The 23,559-nt window shown below is 40.5% G+C and overlaps 1 protein-coding gene across 2 annotated transcripts; it reads left to right on the top strand.

Annotated features, from left to right (window-relative positions):
* SLC30A8 (solute carrier family 30 member 8) lies at positions 1–22,441 on the top strand. Of its 2 annotated transcripts, XR_012086983.2 has the most exons (9): positions 1–373; positions 6,589–6,785; positions 11,780–11,926; positions 13,777–13,930; positions 15,427–15,619; positions 19,367–19,472; positions 20,661–20,795; positions 20,891–20,997; positions 22,005–22,140. XR_012086983.2 is itself a non-coding variant. In XM_072999274.2 (8 exons), the coding sequence occupies exons 1-8, from the start codon at positions 285–287 to the stop codon at positions 22,148–22,150; spliced, it is 1,167 nt and encodes a 388-aa protein (XP_072855375.2). In that variant the 5' UTR covers positions 1–284; the 3' UTR covers positions 22,151–22,441. The 2 variants fall into 2 exon arrangements, 1 of the variants encoding a protein (XP_072855375.2); XM_072999274.2 differs by lacking the exon at positions 20,891–20,997 and having other exon boundaries at positions 22,005–22,441.
* The last annotated feature ends 1,118 nt before the right edge of the window (positions 22,442–23,559 follow it).

Below are 23,559 nucleotides of genomic sequence, written 5' to 3'. Positions count from 1 at the left end.
GAACAGTAAACTAAGCCACGGAGACCGTATAGCAAATCATGTTAAATCCTGTGTCAGTTAAAGACGCCTTCTGCTGTTGCACTGGCATGACTGGATCGCTTGAGAAGAACCATGACAGATTTGACCTTGGAAACTTGGGCAGCAATTTCTCTTTAAGAAGAAGGTAAAGGTAAAGATTCCCCTTGACGTTTAGTCCAGCCGTGTCCGACTCTAGGGGGCGGTGCTTAAGAAGAAGAGCAAATGTAATTCTCCAAAAAAGTGGCTCTGATGTTATTGGAATAAACATGGCTATCATGGTGGAATCGAAGGGTCTTGAAAGGACTTGTCTTGTGAACGACAGAGGCACCAAGATGTACTCTTTCATGCTGAGCAGGTAATAATGCCTCCTATTTCATACTGTCACTTTACATGTGGCAGAACAATGGAATAAGCAAGTTCCGAAGCCTTTGGGATTACTGAAACATTCTTTGTTCTAGTCTGTCTCTTGGTTCCATCTTGGAATATTCTTGGAGCTGTAAACTGTAATGCTGACTACTTCCCAACACTCTCATTTATGGGGGATGAGTAAGGTACAGATTACATTCTAAATAAATTCTTTGTATTTTATTTTTTTTAAATAGAATACTTTGCTTATCCTATAGAAAATGGAAGTATAAATATTACATTCAATTATTTAAAAAGTCTATTTCTATGCACTTAACTTTGACTCTCAGTTTTTTGTTTTAGTTTTCCTTCTATACTTTAGTAACAATGCAGACCTGCTAGTATCTATTGAGAAGTAAGTCTTGTTAAGTCAAATGGCATTGATCTATGTATAGGAACACTGCCTTAAAATACAAGTCTGTATAGGTCTACTGAGGAATAAGTCCAAATGACATTAATAGAATTTTTTCTAAATTGGTTTAGTAATTTTTGCTTAGTTAGCTGTTCTGGGATTTAGGGCTAAATCCCATGGTTATTCCCCACTAACGGGCATTAGTCAATACTGATGTAAGTCCCATTTGTTCCAATGGTTTCCTCTGCCTAGAGCAAACAACTGGATTTAGCCCTTCTCTCCTTTTAACAAAAATGGAACTAATTTTTGAGCATAGTATAAGATAACAAGATAAATATGTGTAGGACTGGGATGTACTCAGTTTATTTGGAAGTAAGTCCTAATTGCGAGAGGTGTTTGACAGTGGAATGGACTCTTTTACAAAGTGGTGAACTTTCCTTCACTGAAGGTGTTTAAGCAGAAGCCAGATGGCCATATGTTACAGTCCTTTCATTGTGGATTTCCTAGATGGGTAGGGTGTTGGACTGGATTGTCGCTTGGGTACTTTCTGATTCTTCTGTGGCTTTCTGCATCCAGGAGGCACGCAATGGGTCTTAGTTCTCAACAACACTTGTCCATCCCTTCTGAGCAATGAGAAATTCTAGGGGTGCAGGACTTACCAAAGTTTCATTTTCTTTCAGAGTGGATTACTGAAGCTTCTTTGGCAATACTTTGTTAATGTACTATTTACAAACAAGCTGATGACTGAGATGGTGGGGGAGTCTTAAATGTCTGGAAATTGCTGCTGCCTGCTTCTGTCCTCAAAAGCTTTCTCAAGACCAAAGAGAACCTAAGAGAGCCTACATGCCTGGGGAGGGGTATAGGAAACTTTTAAGTACCAAAATAATGCCATGGCTGATGATGTTATCAGACTTAAGTGGCATAAGTCTACAATGCTGTATTTCAGCTATTGGAGCTTAGGTGGAAATACAGCCTAACCTTCTAACAAAGAGCCAAATCCATATGCCACTATAAGTAAGTGGAGAGAGACAGCTTACATTCTCTAATATTTACTTGCAGAGCATTCTTTCTAAGAGCATTACCTAAATTAGGACTAAATCACGTCATTCTGTATGGGATATATCCCTTACCCCTTTCCCTGGTCTTCCCCCACATTCAGAAAATTCTACAGTAGCCCTGCATAAAGGATCCAGATATTTGTTCCCAAGGAGGCACATTTCCTGAAACTTCCAGACTATTAATATTCGTATGACAAACTTGGGCCAGTTATTGTCTAAGCAAACCCATACTGACAGTTCTGTATTAAGAGATCTGGTAGCAAAGCCAGCAACAAAGTTAAAGACGGAAACAGTTGGGTATTTTCATGAATTGTTGTAACTGAGCAGAAATATTAGAAAACATTCTGAGAATTTTTTTGAGGTTTTTCTTTGCATACTGCTCATTATTTGAAGCTTCTTCCTACTAACAGCATATGAATGTGGCTTGTACAGAAAAATGTAGATGGACTATACTGTCCTGATGAATAAATAGTCACCAAGTTGGAAGGGATCAATGTCAAACCAGTCAGCCTTGTTTTTTGCTACAGTTGTCTCCACAGATAAAACTAAGAGGATAGGACAGAGTTTAGAAAATTTACTTTGTCTGGAGTACAATTCCCAGAATACTCTTAATTTGTATGGTAGCCATGATGGCTGTGGGAATGCAAGCGGGATCTGAAGGCCTTAGGAATGGACCTCAACAGATGGGAAACCCTGACATCTTAGCATTCAGCCTGGAGGCAGGCGTTGCATCACGGCCTCTCCCAATTTGAAGAGATCCTTGTCCAGCAGGCCGAGGCAAAGAGGAAGTCACATAAGCAGCAAAACCAGGGAGCTGGACAGGGGACAGATTGGATTTGTCTTCAGTGGGGAAGAGATTGTCACTCTCGAATTGGCCTCCTCAGCCACACTAGACACTGTTCCAAGTCCTCCATACAGAGCATGTTACCATAGTCTTTCGAGACTGAAGGATGCCTAACCTTAACCTAACCACCAAAAGTGAATTATCTAACCTCTGAAAGGGTATGCCCAGAACAGAGGGAAGAAGCACTGCAGGACAGGTGCATAAAAAGGATAGTTATAGATGATGCAAGAAAGATTTACTGAAAGAAGGGATGATAAGATTGCATGTTAGACTAATGGTAGGCTCTGCTGCTGTATGATTGTTAGAGGAAAGTAGGGGTCTAAGTCAACTGCACACCAGCCAGAATCCTGTCTCTCGCTGCAAAACTCTGTTTTCCCTTAGAGTATATAGATTTGGATCTGCCTTAGTGTAGCAGATCCAAATCTATATACAGGCGAATATACACATTTATCATCAAATTTATGACCGCAATCATCTTCATTGTTTATCACAATCAGATCAAAGAAATATTGATGCACACTCTGCACGTCTCCATTTAGATTGATGTAGGTTATGTACTTTCCTCTGAGTTGCATTATTGCAATATCAATGGTTCACTGACACAGGAAAAAGGTGCCTCCGGTTATACGCTTAGCAAAGTTATGGCAAGCCAGGAAACCAAATTAAATTGAAATAGACTTGGGAGAGCTTTATTGGCATGTAGTTAATTCAAGATCCCATGAAAGAGAAAATCATAAAGCTAGATAGGCCAGGAGGAATCTAACACAACAGAATGGAACAAATGGCCTGATCCTTAAGTCTTTCGACGTACGTATGCCATTGTTTTCAAATTGTTTCTAAAAGGCATTCCTTCTTTCCAAGAAAGTTCAGGGAGTGTTGTATGGAATTTTATTCAGGTTTCTTACATATACAACCTATAACTTTTTCACACAAATTACTCTAAACAAACAAACAAATAAACGAAATCAAGGAACTATAAGGGGAAACAAATCAAACACACCTTGTTTTGTCATTGCCCAGCCTAAAAACAAAACATTGTTTCTATCTTGCTGATAGGTTTCAGATTTCTTAACTAGGGCCTGTTCTATATTGTAATTAATTTTTATAAGAATTGTCCACCAAAGGAACAAGCAAAAAACCCTGGAAGGATAAGTGCATCCTCTCTCATCTTTTGGGAAGCCCCCATACCATAAAGAATGCAATTACAGAACATGCCCCGTATCTAATTTTCTGGAGTTCATCTTGATCCCTTCAGAAGGGTAAACCTTGCTGAGAATTTCACTCAGAATTGCCAAGAAATAAAATACTAAAGAGCAATACAGTGGTTAAACAACAACAACAAAAGTTGTTGAATATGTAATGGATTGATCAGTTGAATGCATGAAGGATTAGATTTTGACTGAATTTTGATTGCGATCTAAATCAAGTTGAGTGGCTTATTACCTGGTCATGCTCAAATTGGGCTGTTTCGCTATAATTCAAATCTGAGTTATGCTGATTATGGTCATATATTACTTGTTATACTCTATGGAAGAATGTGCACAAGAAGGAACACAGTTCAAACAAATAAAGATGTACAGCAATAACTACCATATGTTCAAATGTCCATCTATTAAATAAGACCGCAGAGTTGGGAGAGATCTTGGGGTTTGCTGAACCCCTCAGGCAATTACGGTGCCATATCAGATGGCCAGAAGCCTCTGCTGAAAATATATATCACTAAGGAGATCCTGACTCTTCTGCAGCTGAAGGGTCTGTTTTGTTCTGTTATCAAATGTTGTTGTTTAGTCGTTTAGTCGTGTCTGACTCTTCGTGACCCCATGGACTAGAGCACACCAGGTCCTCCTGTCTTCTACTGCCTCCCGGAGTTTGGTCAAATTCATGTTGGTAGCTTTGGTGACACTGTCCAATCATCTTGTCCTCTGTTGCCCCCTTCTCCTCTTGTCCTCACACTTTCCCAACATCAGGGTCTTTTCCAGGGAGTCTTCTCATGAGATGGCCAAAGTATTGGAGGTTGTTCTTTGGCCGTTGGGCTCTTTGGCCATGTTCTGAGGGTTGTTCTTCCTAACATTTCACCAGTCTCTGTGGCTGGCATCTTCAGAGGACAGCACTCTGTGCTCTGGTGTAGTTGGCTTGGGAGTTGGGAGTCCCAAGCCAACTACACCAGAGCACAGAGTGCTGTCCTCTGAAGATGCCGGCCACAGAGACTGGCGAAACGTTAGGAAGAACAACCTTCAGAACATGGCCAAAGAGTCTGAAAAACCATCAACAACCATTAGATCCCGGCTATAAAAGCCTTCGCAAATACAAAGTATTGGAGCCTCAGCTTCAGGATCCGTCCTTCCAGTGAGCACTCAGGGTCGATTTCCTTCAGAATGGATAGGTTTGTTCTTCTTGCAGTCCAGGGGACCATCAAGAGCCTCCTCCAGCACCACAAGTCAAAAGCATCAATTCTTTGGCAGTCAGCTTTCTTTATGGTCCAGCTCTCACTTCCATACATCACTACAGGAAAAACTATAGCTTTGACTATGCAGACTTTTGTCAGCAAGGTTATGTCTCTACTTTTTAAGATACTGTCTAGGTTTGCCATCGCTTTCCTCCCAAGAAGCAGGTGTCTTTTAATTTTGTGGCTGCTGTCACCATCTGCAGTGATCATGGAGCCCTAGAAAGTAAAATCTGTCACTGTCTCCATATCTTCCCCTTCTGTTTGCCAGGAAGTGATGGGACGAGTGGCCATGATCTTAGTTTTATTGCGCTCTCCTCTTTCACCCTCATTAAGAGGTTCTTTAATTCCTCCTCACTTTCTGCCATCAGAGTGATATCATCTGCATAATGGAGGTAGTTGATATTTCTTCTGGCAATCTTAATTCCAATTTAGGATTCCCCCAGTCCAGTTTTTTGCATGATGTATTCTGCATATAAGTTAAATAAGCAGGGAGACAATATACAGCCTTGTCGTACTCCTTTCCCAATTTTGAACCAATCCGTTGTTCCATATCCAGTTCTATGTTCCGTATCCAATTCTAATACCACATGCCATTAGGAACTTACTCTTGAAGCTTAGCCAAAATCTGCTTTCCTAGAGTTTTCACTCATTGGTTAAACTCCTACCCTCCAGGGAAACACCTCTAGAGGGCATGCAATTTCTGAAAGCTTGGGTCCATATTTGCTCTCCCTTAAACCCTGGAGGGCCACATGATCTGTCAGAAACCCTTGCATCTCTGAAAAAAAAACCTGAACCCTACAGAGACCTCTGGACGATTTGATTTACCACATACACACAATTCTCCCTTGGGACTATTTTAAGCCTTAAAAACATTTCCTTCCTTCCTTCCTTCCTTCCTTCCTTCCTTCCTTCCTTCCTTCCTTCCTTCCTTCCTTCCTTCCTACCTACCTACCTACCTACCTACCTACCTACCTACCTACCTACCTACCTACCTACCTACCTACCTACCTACCAGGCACTTCCATTTTTAAAAAAGAGGTATTTAAGGCTTCAAACATCCTAGGGGTAGGCTGGGGAAGATATTGTGTTTACATGGCAAATTGTGTCCTAAAGGGCTCTGGGAAGAGGAAAGGGGGGTATTGGGGTTCAGGGAGGTTGGGAGGGTGTGGGAACATTTGAGGGGGCAAACTGGGGACCCTGGTGCCTATACCTTCCCAACTCTGTGTTAGGATCAGCCTGTTCCATCTTGTGTGTGACAGCTTTTTGGGTTATTTCACAAGAACTGGATCCTTTCTTTTATTTTCTTCTAGAAGCTAAACAAATAATACAGTGTGATATTGCTTTTCACAGCCCACTTTCCTTTGACATACAACTGAGAAGGGGTATAAGAGTAGAAATGTACAGCTGCTCCTACTAATTCCCACCCAGTGTGGAGTTATGATTTTTGTTCCTCTCGCACGCATAGCACTGATCAGCAAACAGATCATTCAGACCAAGAGAACCGCTATGAAGAGCCAGCAGATCCTCCGGCTCATCCAATGCATCACTGCCACAATTATTCAAAGGCGGATGAGCACAGAAAGCAGGAACGACGTCAAGCCAAGCGGAGGCTCTATGTTGCCTCAGTAATCTCTTTTATCTTCATGATTGCTGAAATCACAGGTGAGCGTCCTCTGTCTTTCTCTCTCTCTCTCTCTCTCTCTCAGTATGTAAATTTATGTATCTATGGACAGACACCCCAGTGTGGTGTAATGGACAGAGTGACAGACTAGAACTCAAGAGGCCTGGGTTTGAATCCTTGCTGAGGCATGGAAACTCACTGGGCGTGTGGAACTAGTAAAACTATTCCTTAAATATCTCACTTACCTTGAAAGCCCTGTTAGGGTTGCTATACATCAGTTCCGACTTGAAAGCGGATAATATAACACACATAATATTGGCAGACAGATATACAGAGAGACTAACCAAGGACCCATTTCAACCAGCTATTTCCAAGTACCTCACTTAGAAATAATGGAATAAAGGGTCATTACCCTGCAAAAAATCCCAGTGTAATGAGCCTTTATTATGCTCCCACGTTCAGAGGTTGAATATGAAGGCATGGAGGGCTGATCAAGATAAAGACCTCCAGGTGAATGCATATGGATAAAAGCATTTGCAGGCCATGTGCTTTACATTGCCCATATTTACACGTTTGAAGAGTGTAATTTAACATGTTCTTGGACATGTCTTTATCTGTTTGTTCCTGTATGTTTGCTCCTAAATGCCATTTTTCCTGTTTAGACTGTTGTTGTTGTTGTTGTTGTTTTAAAAATACATTGGAATGAAGTGAATGCAATGAAATTAACTCGATGGCAGAACTTCAGAATTCTACCTTTGCTGATTTTAGATACATCTCCATACTGGTAAGAGATTCTGGGATATGTCATCTGAAAGATACTTTCTCAACTCAGTTTCCAATGAAAAATGCATAAGGTTTCAGCTAAAACGATGCCCGGTTCATGTGTTCCAGCCCTCCTACAATTAAAATAATAAGTGGGGAAAAACTGGGAGGCATCCCACCCACCCATTCCACTCCATTCATAGAACACCTGTTGGCAAGCCTATAGCTCTTCTGGCATCCGGGTGGCAGTCTGCTCTGAAAAGCCCACAACACATCCTTAAGCTCCAGGTGTATTGTATTGTAAAAAGGTAACTGCATTGACCCCGGCAGGAACCTGTTTTGGGAGGGAAAGATGAAATACCACAACCTGACACAGAAATATGGATTTTATAATACAGTGGTGCCTTGCTAGACAGTTACCCTGCATGACAGTTTTTTCGCTAGACATTGACTTTTTGCGATCGCTATAGTGATTCGCAAAACAGTGATTCCTATGGGGGAATTTCGCTGGACAATGTTTGGTCCCTGCTTCACAAACCGATTTTTGCTAGATGACGATTTTGACAGATCCTGCAGAAACAGAGAAGGCAGGAACCTTGATTAGTTCAAATCCTGCCATCTCAATAGCAGGAAAAGGCCACGTGACCTTTACAGGTCATGAGCCATAACAAGATCTTGAAACGGAAACACCAAGTTCCATTGCCAAAGAAAGTCTGGGGTAGTTTGACCCACACTCATACCCTAGGCTAACCTTGCATATTAACATGTGATAGTCAGAGGCACATTTGTATACGAAACATTTGGGTAATTGAGGCACCTTTTCACAGCCTTGTAAATAAGCTTACCGCTTTAAGTTTTGAAGTGAACCGAAACAAGAAGACCTTATTGAAAAAATATGGGAAATAGCAGAAATGGACATTTTACCAGAAGTCATGAAGGACTACCCCCTACAAAAGGCAACAGAAAGATGGGACCTATTCAACAAATGGACCAAATTAACAGGCAATGTGTAAATAGCATATATTGAAATGAGAACTTAATCTAAAAGGCAGAAAAGAGAAAACAGAACAATTTAAAACTATGATATGGCAATAAACTCAGAATGGTTGTTAGCATGTTATGGTCTCTCCTTTTCCCCATAAATTCCTAAGTCCCCTTTTCCTTTTTGTCACCCCTTATGTTAAAAAATAAAAATTAAAAAAAAAAGTTTTGAAGCGAACTTCCCCCCTTTGGCTCCTCATCTGCTCCCTTCCCAGACAAAGCAGAGGCAGATTCATTTTCCAGCCTTCCCCTTTTGTAAGAGAGCAGTTACTGTGCCTGCTGCGGCAGGTGGGCAAAATTCCTTTGGTCAGCTATTTTCTCTTGAATGAGGCCTTGTTACACTTGACCTTCGAGTACAGAAGCTTAAGAATTAGAGTATAGCGAGATATACTGTATGTATTTAATGAAGAGAAGAAGAGGGGGAATATTATTTTTTTCCTACAAACTGGGATTTTGCAGGATCAGGGATCTAAACCACCTAGACAACCTGCCCACAGAGCAATAAGCTCTCTGGTGCAGACTTCAACCCTATCCAACGGGTGGAAGGTGGCAATAAGAATAGCACAGAGGGGTTAGTGGCGTTAACAAGCTTGTCCCAGCTTATGTGCTTCTAAATAAGTGCAAGTGAGCACTGGAACCACCACTTTCCCAAGTTCGAGGAATGAGGTTTTAAGTTTGTAGTGCAGACAAATATTTCATTCAGTTTGGTTAGAAGAATTGTACCTCCTAAATATTGCCACATGCTGCTTAACTCTTGTAATCATTTGTCAAAGCTGTGCAAGATTAAGAAACCTGTATAAACAACCCACCTTAAGGCTAGTGAATTCATCAGCTCTAGAAAATATTTGAACTGACAGATTATTTGTTAGCACCATAAGGCCTCCCTCCACCCCCTTCTCTTCATTATAAAAGTATCTCAGTTTTCACAGCCACAGCTTACGTAGCAAATGACAGAGGACTGTTATTGCTGCAGACCTTTAAGCTCCGATAAGCCAATCGTTAACTGTTGATAGAGACAGCAGTCTCTGGGAAATATTGCAATTAATGAACCATATTACATTTTTTTTAATGAGTCTAGACAGCGTTTGTTGGATGATCGACCACTGAGCGAGGGACAGCTCTCGTTGCTGTGTTGATGTACAAAGCAATAAACAGTCACCATCAGTAAGGCTCAACTGCAAAAGCCATTTGCTGGGGCATCATTACAAAGCAATGAAAAGAGCTGCTATTTTGCATGAATCATTTGTCTCTCAAGTAATGAGCAGAAACATAATCCTTTTATCCTGTTCTTAAGGGCAAATGCAACTGGAGCAGTAGTAGTAGAGCCTAAAGCGTCCCTGTTAACAGAAATAGGTGGGAATTTCCTTTCCTTTCATTCTTGGCCAGTCAACTATGATTCACCAAAATGTACTAAAATGCAAATTTGAGATAAAGAGAAACCGTACTTATTATATTACCTTATAAACATGGAAGAGTGCCACCATATAAACCCCACCCACAGAGTTCCTCACAGTTTCTTCTGTTATGCATCTGGTGCAGGAAGTTATCTTGCAGTATTGTTCATCCTGCCACGTTCAGTGTAGTACAAGAAGGGGGCTTTATGAATATGAAATGCAGTGGTGCCCAGCATTACGACGACCCCACTTGATGACGAAATCGCTTGATGATGCCTTTTTTTGCGATCGCTATAGCGATCGCAAAATGATGGTTCCAATGGGGTTTTTTCGCTTTACGTCATTACAGTCCCTGCTTCGGGAACCATTTTTTCGCATTACAACGATTAAAAACAGCTGATTGGCGGTTCACAAAATGGCTCCCCGCTGTTTTGCTCACCTATTTTCGCAAGACAGGGATTGCAAAATGGCTGCCCTATGGAGGATCTTCACTGCACAAGCAGGTATTTCCCCCATTGGAACACACTGACCGGTTTTCAATGCATTCCAATGTGTTTTTTTTTTTGCTTGACGACGATTTCACTGTACAGCGATTTTGCTGGAGCGGATTATTGTCGTCAAGCGGGGCACCACTGTAGGCAGAGCTGAGGGCTCTGGAGGAAGGGTTTATGGGAGCTGCACTCCAAAAAAAGGGAATATTTATAATTATCCTGTTATCATTTTATTACTTATTATACTTATTATAGAACTGAATCATTTCATGGTTGAAACGTCAAAGACCATTCTCTTTCCTGTTATGGTCTGGAAAGTGGTCTTTGCTGGGGCATTAATGGCCACATGCATTTCACTCTTAGTTTCTCTGAGAGACAATGCCAAGAGGGCAAAGGAATGAGCAGTGGTAAGTCCCACTTAGGCAAAGGGAACCCAAACCTAGAAGCACTTCCTTCTCTTATTTGAGTCCCCAGCCCATCTCACACCTGACCAAAAATGTTTAAAAAAATGAATAAGCAATATGCTATAGTAAATAAAAGTTCATTTTTGGCATAATATATATGCATTACTTTAATTTATTTGTATGATCAACAGATCAGATGTGAATAACACAGAATAACTGCATAAGAATAAACAGAATCAACACAACTACAATATACATTATGTGTCGAACAAAGCTGTTTATTGGCTCCCACTTTGTTTAACATCTGTATTAACTCCTTGGCTAAGAATTTATCTGGAACCAACTTTCATCCCCCTAAACTAGCAGATAAACCCCTATCTACTCTTTTATATGCAGATGGTGTTATACTTCTCTCATTAACCTGTGTTGGCTTACGGCGGTTATTAAGAGCCCTGGACAACTATTGTAAAACTGAGGATTTAGTAATTAATTCTGATCAATTAAAAGTCTTAGTGTTTACTAGGAAAGGGATCACACATGAATGGCAAATAAATGACCACCCAATTGAACAAGTAAAATCTTAAAAATATCTGGGTGTGATCTTCCAGTCCTCAGGATCTTGGGAGGCTCAATTATCCAACACAATTGCAAATGCTCAGAGAATTATTAAATCACTCATACGTTTTTTTCTTTGCAAAAGGAGGTCAGCATACGCATTACTGTGTGCTTGTGCTACTCTGTAGTAATGTTCTCAGATGCTGGAGAAGATACAGTATGTCTGTAGATGAGCATACCTAGAATCCCTCAGTGATACAGACAGTCTAGCGGATAGATTCTGGATCTACCACACCATCATATCCTCTTCATATCTATGTGTTTGTGAGAAATATTAATCAGCACTGTTTCCTTGGATTCAATAATGGTCATGGTTGCTTTGACCCAGGTGGCCACATTGCGGGAAGCCTCGCCGTGATGACAGACGCCGCTCACGTCTTGGTTGACTTGATGAGTTTCCTCATCAGCATTTTTTCTCTGTGGTTATCATCAAAACCGCCCAGTAAGAGATTAACATATGGATGGCAAAGAGCAGGTACCAAAATATTATGCAGTACGAGCGTCCAAAAACAGGAAAATTTTCCTCCATTTGTCCAACCCTGTCAAGTGGATATCTGCATGAAGTTTTTCATGACAGGTCACATCACAAGAAGGAAAAAAAATGTCTGAAGAATTACCAGCTACAAATATCTGATTGACATTGCACAGATACTGATTTCCTCCCCTCCCCTCAGAGACTCTAAGATGTTGATTCTAGTACAGCCTTTGGCAGAATATGTTTGATTAAAATATGGTAATATGATACCCAGTGTGGTGTAGTGGAAAAAGTGATATACTAGGATTCTGGAGGCCAGAGTGGAACTGATAAAACCACTCTTGCCACATAACTAACATCTTATTATATCCCTAATATAGCAGTAGGCTGGTTGGAAAACTCAATGGTTTAGGTATTTGGCTGTGGAGCCAGATGTTGGGTGTTCAGTTCCCCACTTACAACTCAGAACAGCCAACCTGTGTGGCCTTGGGCAAGCTGCACAGTCCTAGGATGCCCCCAGAAGAAGGGAATGGTAAACCATTTATGATTACTCTAACTAGGAAACCTAGAAAGGGTTGCCATAAGTCAGAATTGGCAGCAGATGATGAACATGATGTTTGCATTAATGATACATCATAGCAGTTTTGCATTTAGAAGCTGATAGGACATTCTTCCAGTGATGGTATTTCTCCACAGCCATGTGCCTGAGCAATAAGACCTCCAAATAAAGTCCATGTTTACCTTCTGATGACCAATCACAAAAGAAAGCATGCTGTTTTGCAAGATACAGGAGGGTAGAATGTACCATGTTTCCCCGAAAATAAGACAGGGCCTTATATTAATGTTTGCTCCAAAAACACATTAGATCTTTTATTTATTTATTTATTTATTTATTTATTTATTTATTTATTTATTTATTTATTTATTCCTTCATTCCTTCATTCCTTCATTCCTTCATTCCTTCATTCCTTCATTCCTTCGATTTATATCTTGCCCATCTGGTATATTCTACCACTCTTTTTCAGGGAATGTTTTATTTTTTCATGTATAACCATCTACATTTATTCAAATACAGTCATGTCATCTTCTTCAGGTTGCTGCACGATGGTGAAGGGCGGGGTTTCACTTAACTGGGGCATATTTTTGGGGTAGGGCTTATATTATGAGCATCCTGAAAAATCATAATAGGGCTTACTTTCAGGTTAGGTCTTATTTTTGCGGGAAACAAGGTACTATCACAAACAGCCATTTTTAAAACCACAGGGAGCTCCCTTTCTACACTCAAAGCTGCTTATCTCATGTAGTCATGATTTCCAAAAGCACTCCTGCAAATTAGGAATCTCAAGAAAAGAGTGAGAATTGACATTCTGACTTATTTCAGAAAACTATACTTGCTAGAGTTTCTTGGAATAATAAAACTGCTGTAGACATGCCCTCTATATATACTATATATATATTCTCACTCTTTACATCAGTGATCCCCAACCTTGGGCCTCCAGGTGCTCTTGAACTTCAACTCCTAGAAATCCTGGCCAGCCGAGGTGGTGGTGTAGGTTTCTGGGAGTTGTAGTTCAAGAACATCTGGAGGCCCAAGGTTGGAGAACACTGATTTACATGTCTTCCTGGCTGTGCGGCTCCAGGCAATCTGCACAGTCCCAAAAGCACCACCCAAAGGAGAGACTGGTAAATCACTTCAGAGTATTTCATACCCAGAGCACCTTGCAACAGTTCCCCCTAATGAATATCAGCTTGACAGCATGTAATTCATTGATTAAATGAATAACTGTCTTTCATTAACATGGATAGATATTTTAGGAATGTTACTCTTAAATATTTATTTCAACCACTAGAAATTCTTGGAGCTTTCCTCTCGGTGATCTTCATTTGGCTGGTGACTGCTGTGTTGACATATTTATCCATCCTGAGGCTGCTGCACCCAGATTATAAAATCGAAGGCACAGTCATGCTCATTACATCTGGCTGTGCTGTGATAGCCAACATAATGTAAGTTGTACCTTGTTTATGTTTTCCTCAGAGATCCCTGTCTGAGTGTAATGTTGATTATATGATGAACCAATGTTTTATAATGATTTGTCTGAAGCTAGGGAAAGGGTGTGTGTGTGTGTGTGTGTGTGTGTGTGTGTGTGTGTGTGTGTGTGTGTGTGTGTGTGTGTGTGTGTGTGTGTGTGTGTGTGTGTGTGTGTGTGTGTGTGTGTGTGTGTGTGTGTGTGTGTGTGTGTTTTGGACTGCAACTCTCAGAGCCGTCCACTCAGTATGGAGAGTGTGACACTGGGAGTTACTTCCAAAAAAGAAATCCAAGATCTGAGTTTTTTCCATTGAGGTTGTGTATTTATATGTCAGCACTGAAGGACAAACCCCAAATGAATTGATCTCTCTAAATGGAATATTATGACATGTCCGGAAGCTATGAATCAGAGGGCTATATGCTTTGTTAACTTAGATAATTAATCACAGACGATTCACATGATCCAGGGCCAGCAAATGAAACATGAATGTGACTTGGCTTTTGGCATAACAGCCACAGGAACTCTGTCTTTTGTAGCCTATCAAAAGTGTGTGGAAAAAGTCAATAGAGAATGCTCTGGAAACAATCTGGACAAGAGATGGGACACTCAAACGACAGCTAGGGCACATAACAACCCAGGTATAACATGTATCATAATCATGAACCATGAGACCCAGCGATACAAGCATGCTTAGAGGTAGCAAAACACACTGGGGAATACAGCACGGAAAATTCACAGAGAAGGTCTGCTTAGAGGTTGTCAGATTTGCACATAATAATAGTCAATGGCCAAAATTCCGTTGCTATTTACACTTGCATAAGAGAAATTATGCAAGTCTTGATGGTAAATTTACTACTCATCAATGAGGTGATGCTGTATTCCTGGGCATGCACTTAATTTACATTATTTCCCTTATGAATTTGCAGCAGAATGTTGGCCATTCTCGAAATATTATTAAAATCATTGCATATAGTGGCTATTTGTGTATGTATGTATCATCAGCATACATGATCTTTTAAAACATCAGTGAGAGAGAGAAAGTTGTGTTATTATTATGCATAAGAAATAAGAGAAAGAATTATATGGATAAGGGTACTGTTTTAAATTAATCCTGATATAGTGTACCAAAATTACATGTTCTGGACTTATTTTAACAGTTTCTTTTTACTGTGTGTGTGCAGTAACTGAGTGCTGTCATTTTCATAGGGTCTGCTCTAAGTATTTACATAAAAAAACTGAAGTCAAAGTACAGTTTCTTTCTGGTGATTTTGATTAAGCTATAGACTATATCCAAAGCAGTGTGCAAAAATCAAAGCCAGCATTAAAACAGTCCAATGGAAATCAAAACTGTTCTGAGTTCCAAAAAGGAAAAAGCAAGGATTAAATCAAACATGATTGTAACATCTCTATAATGATTTGCTGGGAGAACAAATGGGCAAAAGATGACTGAAATTACTGATGTGAATCTTGCAGATTAAGTCTGACCCTACACCAGACAGGACATGTAAATCTTCGTAAAGCCCATCACAGCAAAACTCAGACATGCTACTCTGAAGAAACATCGGCTTCAGCCAATGCGAGTGTAAGAGCTGCTTTTATCCATGCTGTTGGAGATCTGCTTCAGAGCATTAGTGTGCTAATTAGTGCACTAATAATCTTCTTTAAGGTCAGTTTTTCTGAGTTTACTCACCTTCATAGCAATTAAGGATGCAGCTATTTTCTTTATACTGTAACCAGTAGAGGCCATGTATATGGCATTTCTGCCTTGAGGATGCATGTCGCTACAGTATTTACGTGATGACAACTCTCCCTATTTCTAGGAATAAAAGTCCCCAGGGAGAGGAAGACTGATCATTTCTTTATGCATTAACTTGTAAGAAAAATTGTGTGCCTGTCTTTAGTCTTGCTTTCATTTCCTCATTTTCTCTTACTCTGTTTTTCTCTTTAATGCAACTGAAACAATAATGAACAGTTCAGAAATATTTCACAAGCTATGCTGTGAAATTCCTGTTTCTCTAATAACAAAGGAGCTGAATTCATTTTGGGAGAGGGTCACATCAGAAATTGGACAATATAAATGACACTTGTTTCTATTTCCTAGCTTTGAGGTTCGTGTACAAAAAATCAAAATGGCTGCCACAATAAAAGTGGTGGCTTCTTCGTACCTGGGAGGGACCAGCAGAACAAATGACATATTTACCTGCTAAAACTTGGCCTGAAAAAAAAAACAGTAGTGAAGTGGCAATTATCCTACATGACTATGATCCTATAGTTAATCCCGAGAGTTTTTTCTCCTATGCATACACGCATGTTTAAATTGCACTGTCTTCAAGATCTTAGATTGACAAACAGCTACTTGTTTGCAAGACACACAACGAACAAACACTGGGACTGTAAAGTGAATTAAGGATACATGATATCTGAAATTACTTCTCCACGCTTAGCATGTGAGCTTGAAATATTTTTGCTCCTTGGTGAGTTTCAGCAGTAAATCTGAAAAACTGAGCCCACAAAGGGAAAGCTGAACTTAGTTATAAAATACTTAACGGAATGGAGGTCTTTGTATATATACACAAGATTAAGATAAAGCTCCAGTGGGTTGCTTAGCAATATTTCCTAACCTTGTGACCTCATTTGCACCCAAACACATTTCTCACCTAAAGGAGTTAATTAGGTATGTACCATCAATATCCCTTGCAGTTGTCCGAATTAAGTACTGTATTTGCTAGCGTATAAGACTACTTTTTTGCCCTGAAAAACATGCCACCAAGTGGGGGGGGTCGTCTTATATGCCAGGTGCACTTCAGTTGGGATAGACATAGCTGCCCATAGTGGCCTTCCGATGCTCGTCTGTTGCCCATAGTAGCCTCCCAATACCTGCCCACCTCATTCTACATACTGACCAGTATTCGTGGTATCCAGCACGGCCGCAGCTAGCATCAGCAGTGAGACAGGGGTGCCAGCCTTTTCGACGTGACCGGCCCGTTCTGCTCGGTGGGAAGCAGCGGCGCTCCAGCCTGCTCCTTGTCCACGCAGAGCTCACACATGCACACTTGCGCACTAGTGCTGGTCACAGGGAGATGCAGGGACGGGCCGGAGGTGCTGCGGTCGCGCTGCGGGCATACAATGGTGACAATAGCACCTTTTATTTGGTGTGTGGAAGGTGTGCGGAAGAGGGGGAACTCTATATTTTGAGTGGAAATTTGGGGGTCGTCTTATATGCCAGCAAATACGGTACTTAAATACCCCATAAAACATCTTTCCCCTGGGTTACCCTTCTTTCTTTGGTTGTGATCCCACCTCACCACCGTTCTGACAATTAGGATATGCTGAGACATGTGATGAATAAGCAAAGCTTAGAGGAGGAGAACTTCCAGCCTTGGGTCTGAATCCAGCCCTCCAGAGGTTCTGGAGTGGCAGATGGGTTTCTCCAGATGAATATGCCCCCTTTTCCACATGAAAGCATTGCTTGGATTTTTGTGATTTTATTCTTACTCAGAAATACCTCTCCTCTAAAGCTCAGTTAACTGCTCAATAAGTCCTTTAAGCTACAGTAAAATATACTGGCATTTCGAATATTATGATTTTCCCCTTTGGCTCCACCTGTCAGTGGACTGTGATCCCCAAGAACATATCCAAAACGGAACTTGATGGACTGGAAAAGTTCCCCCACCCATCACTCACAGCAAGAGTGGACGTAATGTAAACCTCCAGATATTGTTGCACTTTGGCTTCCACCATTTCTTGCCATTGTTCTGTGCAGATAAAGGTTATGAGAGGTATAGCCCAGCAAACTCTGGAGGGCTATTCTTGGCTCATCCTTTGCTTAAAGCTCTGAAGCAATCTCAGGTCCTCTCCGCCATTAAAACTTCTTGCTCAGCTGTGTTTTCCTGGCTTGCCCTTTGGACTTGATTCTCCTAATTCCTCCTATACAAGGATGACACTACATTTCAGTTCTAATATTCCATTCCTGACTCTTTTGTACCCCTCCTTTTCCCCAAGTTGCTCAAAGACCGATTGATTGATTGATATTGATTGATTGTTTGATTGATTGATTGATTGATTGAGTGAGTGAGTGAATGAGTGAGTAAGTGAGTGAGTGAGTGAGTGATACCTCACTTTTCTCCCTTTTAAGACTCATGGCAGCTTACAATAGCCAAAGTTCTGTTCTGTAGCTTACAGTTGTATAAGAGTGATGATGTCAGCAGAAGAGGGAGATTTTTGGTGATTAGAGTTACTATTTCCGCCCACTGCTTGTCCAACTTACGTGTAATCAGTCTTATTGCATTTGAGTTATGAGAGCCCCAGGAGGAACCCCTTAACTGCCAAAACATTCCCTCCGCAATGGTGTCATCACCTCTACATAGACATACAGTACTTGGAGAACACAATTTCGGTCAGTATGATCTGCAAAACAGAGACAGCTAAAACAAACACTATAAATCATAGTATTAAAAAGCTCTTAAAGAGATTATCACATTAAAACATATGCTAAATAAATGCATTTTAAAAAATTTTTAAAAATAGTAACAGTGGACATCAGCTCTTTTTCCCTGGTTTTTATCCAGAAAACAGTTCAGTGTATAGGTTAGGTGAAGAACCTAAGGGGGGGGGAACTATATTAAAAAACAAGGGAAATATTGTACTAAAAGCAATGTGTACACACATACGACACTAGCAAACATTCACAGCAAACAAAGCTGCTCTCCCATGACACTTTTTTACAGCTTCTCCTTTGTGGGCTGAACTCCTGTTTGGTTTTTACACCTTAATGGAGTTTTTCTGGTTGGTGACATTTTTTTTCCTAAGATAAGATGAGGAAATGAGTAATTGAGGAAGGAAAAGCTTTCTTAAGGCTGTTCCTTTGAACTGCACCACCTACAGGTATTTCCATAGAGCTGCCATAGAGTTGAAATATGAAGGCACTCACTTAAATCAAATAGACCCAAACCACCTGGTGCAACTTCACAACAAGTGAATTAGAGTGAATTCACCTTTTCCTTACTATTTTGTTGTACCCTAAGATCACCAAATGAGCTACATCCATGCATAAGGTTTTTCCAGTACTGGGCCATAACATTAGCTCATATACCCTGCCTTGACCCTACTACTAAGGGGAAAGAGGCAGAAAATAGGTCCCAGACTCTGGGTACCAAGATGATTAATTCTCACAGGCTATTGCTCAATCCATTTGCAAACCTGTAATGACAACAAGGCTTTGGGCAAGTGGTTTAGGTATCTGGCTACAGAACAAAACGTTGGGAGTTTGATTCCTCACTTTTCCTCTCTGCCAGGGGCTGGACTTCATGATTTATAGGGTCCCTTTCAGCTTTGCAGTTCTAAGATTATTACTTAAATAAACAAAAATAGCAATGGAAAGTTGTTTATTCATCAAATTGTGTCTTCTTTCTAGCCAGAACTTAAAATAGCTGACCCAATCTGCACTTTTGTATTTTCCATATTCGTTCTGGCAACCACCCTGCCTATTTTACGAGACCTTTTACACGTGTTGATGGAAGGTAACGTGTTGTTGTTGTTGTTGTTGTTGTTGTTGTTGTTGTTGTCGTCGTCGTCGTCGTCGTCGTCATTTATTGTATGTTATGTTCTTTCTCCCTTTCTTACTTTCTTTCTCTCTCTTTCTTTCAACTGCAACACCCCACAACCATCAAATTCTTTTCAGAATAAAATTTTGTTTGTGTTTATAATTGTAATTGTTATTTTCTACATGATGGGTTATCTATGAGAGTTGCTGTCCCATTCATGCTCCATTTTTCCTAGCTATATGGAGTATCCAAGAAAGTATATAGAATATCAGTGAACATAGATGGGCATATGGTTGCACCATGTTCAGCAATGATAAAATGTAAAATATGAGTGGCATTCTCCACAATTCTAAAATATCAACTGCCGAATAAGATGTTATTCAGGTTCTTCACTGCCTGTATGCAAAATTCCCTTATAATGGCACCATGGCCAGTATAATTCAGGATTACCTAGACCACTGGTTCTTAACCTTGGGTTATTCAGGTGTTTTTAGACTGCAACTCCCAGAAGCCTTCACCAGCAGCTGTGCTGGCTAGGGTTTCTGGGAGGTGCAGTTCAAAAACACCGGAGTAACCCAAGGTTAAGAACCACTGACCTAGACTAGGGGTAGCAGCTTTGGTGGATCTGAGCACCAATTCAGCCTTGACCTACTATTATTTTTATTTATTTATTTTTATTTTATTATTATATTTATATCCCGCCCATCTAGACATAAATGGTCCACTTCTATAACAGGTCAAGGCTGAAGATGCTTCCAACCCCCCAACCCCCCAATTTTCTCTTAAATTGTAACCAACAATGTACTTCAGTAGAAAATCATCTTAGAGGATCACACTTATTGGAGCTATCCAGAACTGCTGTCCTTTCCCTTTTGTGCTGCTGGGGGTCTGGGCAGGCTTGTAAAAATGGAAAGGGCCTAGTGTGTGCATGTGCCTAGGGATGGGAATTTTGGATTTTCTGGACCACAAACACCATCGCTGTCCATTCTGGAAGTTCTACCTGCCTTGCAGAGATCTGACAAACACCTAGGGGGCAATGCCTCAATTAGAAGGCTTTGAGCCTTAGGGATTGAATACGAGTCTTTTATAGGCAAAGCACATGTTCTGTTATAGAGGTACAGACCTTTACTCTTTAGAAGATGATAGTTGTCTTTTATTGTCCAGGGATGCCAAGAGGACTTAGCTATGATGAAGTGAAAGGAAGAATTCTAATAATGGATAAAGTAGAGTCTGTCCACAGCCTTCATGTTTGGTCTCTGACAATGAGCCAAATGGTCCTTTCAGCTCATATTGTCACAGGTCAGTCCATTCCAATATTCCCATGATTTCTTGTGAAAACAGTGTATGATGGCATAGATACTTTTATTTCTCTATGCACTTTATTTCTTCTAAAGGCTACCCAAGAAAATAAGAGAAAGGGTGAAAAACATCTTACTGGGATAGATCCGGAGGTTGCAACCCAAAGAGTATTTTCTAGAAGTGCATCTCATTAAAATCAAAGGTCATTACTTTCTCAGAGTGAATGTAATCTAATGGTGAATGTGTGTTGTGAGTACAAATTTTAATACCAAGGTGATTTCGTGAAGGGACCTAATCGGAGGTCCTGTGCTCTGAGCCTCAGTTCTCCCATGCTGTGCTGAGGGTAATAGTAATAACACAGACGTGGAAATGGACAGAAAATCATTCACTGGCTTAAATCCTGTTGCATGTGGCTCAGATGTGGCAACAGATAATGTTTACGGAGATTTCTTTTTGTACAGCACTTCACTTCAAAAGACTTACACCCTTTGAGTAATTGTAGAAGAAGATTTTGGCCCTTCAGTCTTCTTCAGATGTTGCTAGACTCCCAACTTCTATCATCCCTACCTAGTGGTTATGTAGGCTGGGGGCCACAGAGTTCTAGTCCGACACTATGAGTTCAAGGTCAAAGGATACTGCATTAAATTAATGGATCTCATTAAATTTCAGTGTCAGCCTATCTTGCTCTCAGCATTCCTAGGAACTGCTCCCAGTAAAACTTTAAACTATTCTATCACTTCCAGTTTCTAAAAACCTGTTGTTGGTTAAACAGCCATCCAGATGGAAGATATGTTGCACATTCTGAGCCTTTTGGGCAAGAGTGTTGCTTGCTTTTTCTTTTCATAACATGGAAATCCTGTGTTATAACCACATCTCAATACCTGCAGATTTGCTCCTCCTTTCTTAAGACAAACACCAATCCTGTGGCCTTTAGCATAAGCTCAGTTTGCTGCCACCCATAGCTTTTAGCTCTCAATATGTTTATGCTGTTTTAATTGGCTTAATCATGGCACTATCCAAAGCTCTGGAATTTTTCTAATGACGAGTGAGGTACAGTTGACTTTTTCAATCTATTACTACACTTGGAAGTCACAGAAAATATTTTTTTTCCATATTTCAAGACACTTCAGTTGCATAGGAAGACAGCTAATCTCAGAACTGCAAAATATGCACTGCCACCATTAATTCTTTGTGTTCATCTCTTAACAGTGGCGAATGCAGACAAGCAGAACACTTTGAATGAAATTACTGAACTTCTATTTGACACATACAGTTTTCACACAGTTACTCTTCAGATTGAATCCAAAGCAGACCAGAAACCAGACTGCATCTTCTGTCAAGACCCAAGAGATTAAGTTTATCAGGATCTGTTAAGCAACAGTTATTTAATGAGCTGATTGTCACCAGACATGGTGAAGAAATAACGATTTCTTGAACATCCAACCAAAGTGAACTGGAAACAAGGAAGATTTATAAATACTGCATTATGTTCCTTTTCATGTGTCCTGGTGACAGTTATAATTTTTACCCATGTCTATATTCCATTCCAGTTTTGTATTTCGCTCTGATTTGTTTTTACAAGATGAAACAATCACTATGAAAGTTTGCATTTGAACACATATTAAAACTATGAATTTGTTCTAAAAGGTCCACTTCTAAAGGTATTTTTTTCTCAATATATGCATTTTAAATATATTCTGTCATTTTCAGACAATTTAGGATATTGCAGGTTTCAGTCCACACATTGGCAGCTCCAGGTTTGGTTCCAAAGATGAAATTTATTAAGGATTCCTTAGTTCATCATGTCCCATTCAACAAGTAAATAACATGGCATTCCATCTTAACCACCTCAAAGGAGACACATGCACCCCAAATCTGGAGCAGCTGGGGGTAGAACCAAGAAATGCCCAAAACTGAAGTCCTATAACAATCTAGGGTGTAACTGGCTCAGTTCTAAACAGTAACTGTAGGAATCCTTCAGTCTCAAGAAACTATGGTAACGTGCTCTGAATAGAGGTCTTGGAAAAGTGTCTAGTGTGGCTGAGAAGGCCAATTCGAGAGTGACAGTCCCTCCCACACTGAAGACAAATGCAATCTGTACCCTGTCCAGCTCCCTGATTTTGCTGGTTTCAGGACTGCCTCTTTGCCTTGGCCTGCTGGACAAGGGTCTCTTCAAATTGGGAGAAGCCATGATGCACCGCTTGCCTCCAGGCTGAACGCTCAGATGTCAAGGTTTCTCATCTGTTGAGGTCCATTACTAAGGCCTTCAGATCTCGCTTACAGATACCCTTATATCGCAGCTGCGGTCTCCCACATAGGAGATCTTTTGAAATCTGACCGTCAGCCATTCTCACAACATGCCCAAACCAATGTAGATATTGCTGTTTCAGTAATGTATACTGCTAAAAATTCTAACTCATTATAGGACTACTCTATTTGGAACTTTGTCCTGCCAGGTGAAGCCAAAAATTCATCAGAGACAATACATATGGAATGTGTTCAGCTTCCTGTCCTGCCATGCACAAAGGGTCCAGGACTCACTTCAGTACAGGAGTATGTTCAGGACACAGGCTCTATAGACCTGGATCTTGGTATATGCCATCAGCTTCTTGTTAAGCCATACTCTTTGTGAGTCTAGAGAACATGGTACCTGCTTTGCTAGTGTGTTTATCCAGCTCGACATCTGGGTGTCAGAGATCGTTGAGCCAAGGTACACAAAATCATGAACAACCTCCAATTCTTATGTGGATATGGTAATAGAGGG

This window comes from Pogona vitticeps, chromosome 4 (assembly GCF_051106095.1).
Source record: "Pogona vitticeps strain Pit_001003342236 chromosome 4, PviZW2.1, whole genome shotgun sequence".
Taxonomy (NCBI): Eukaryota; Metazoa; Chordata; class Lepidosauria; order Squamata; family Agamidae; genus Pogona; species Pogona vitticeps.
The sequence above is the reverse complement of the archived record's forward strand: the minus strand, read 5'-3'. Positions and strand labels throughout refer to the sequence as shown.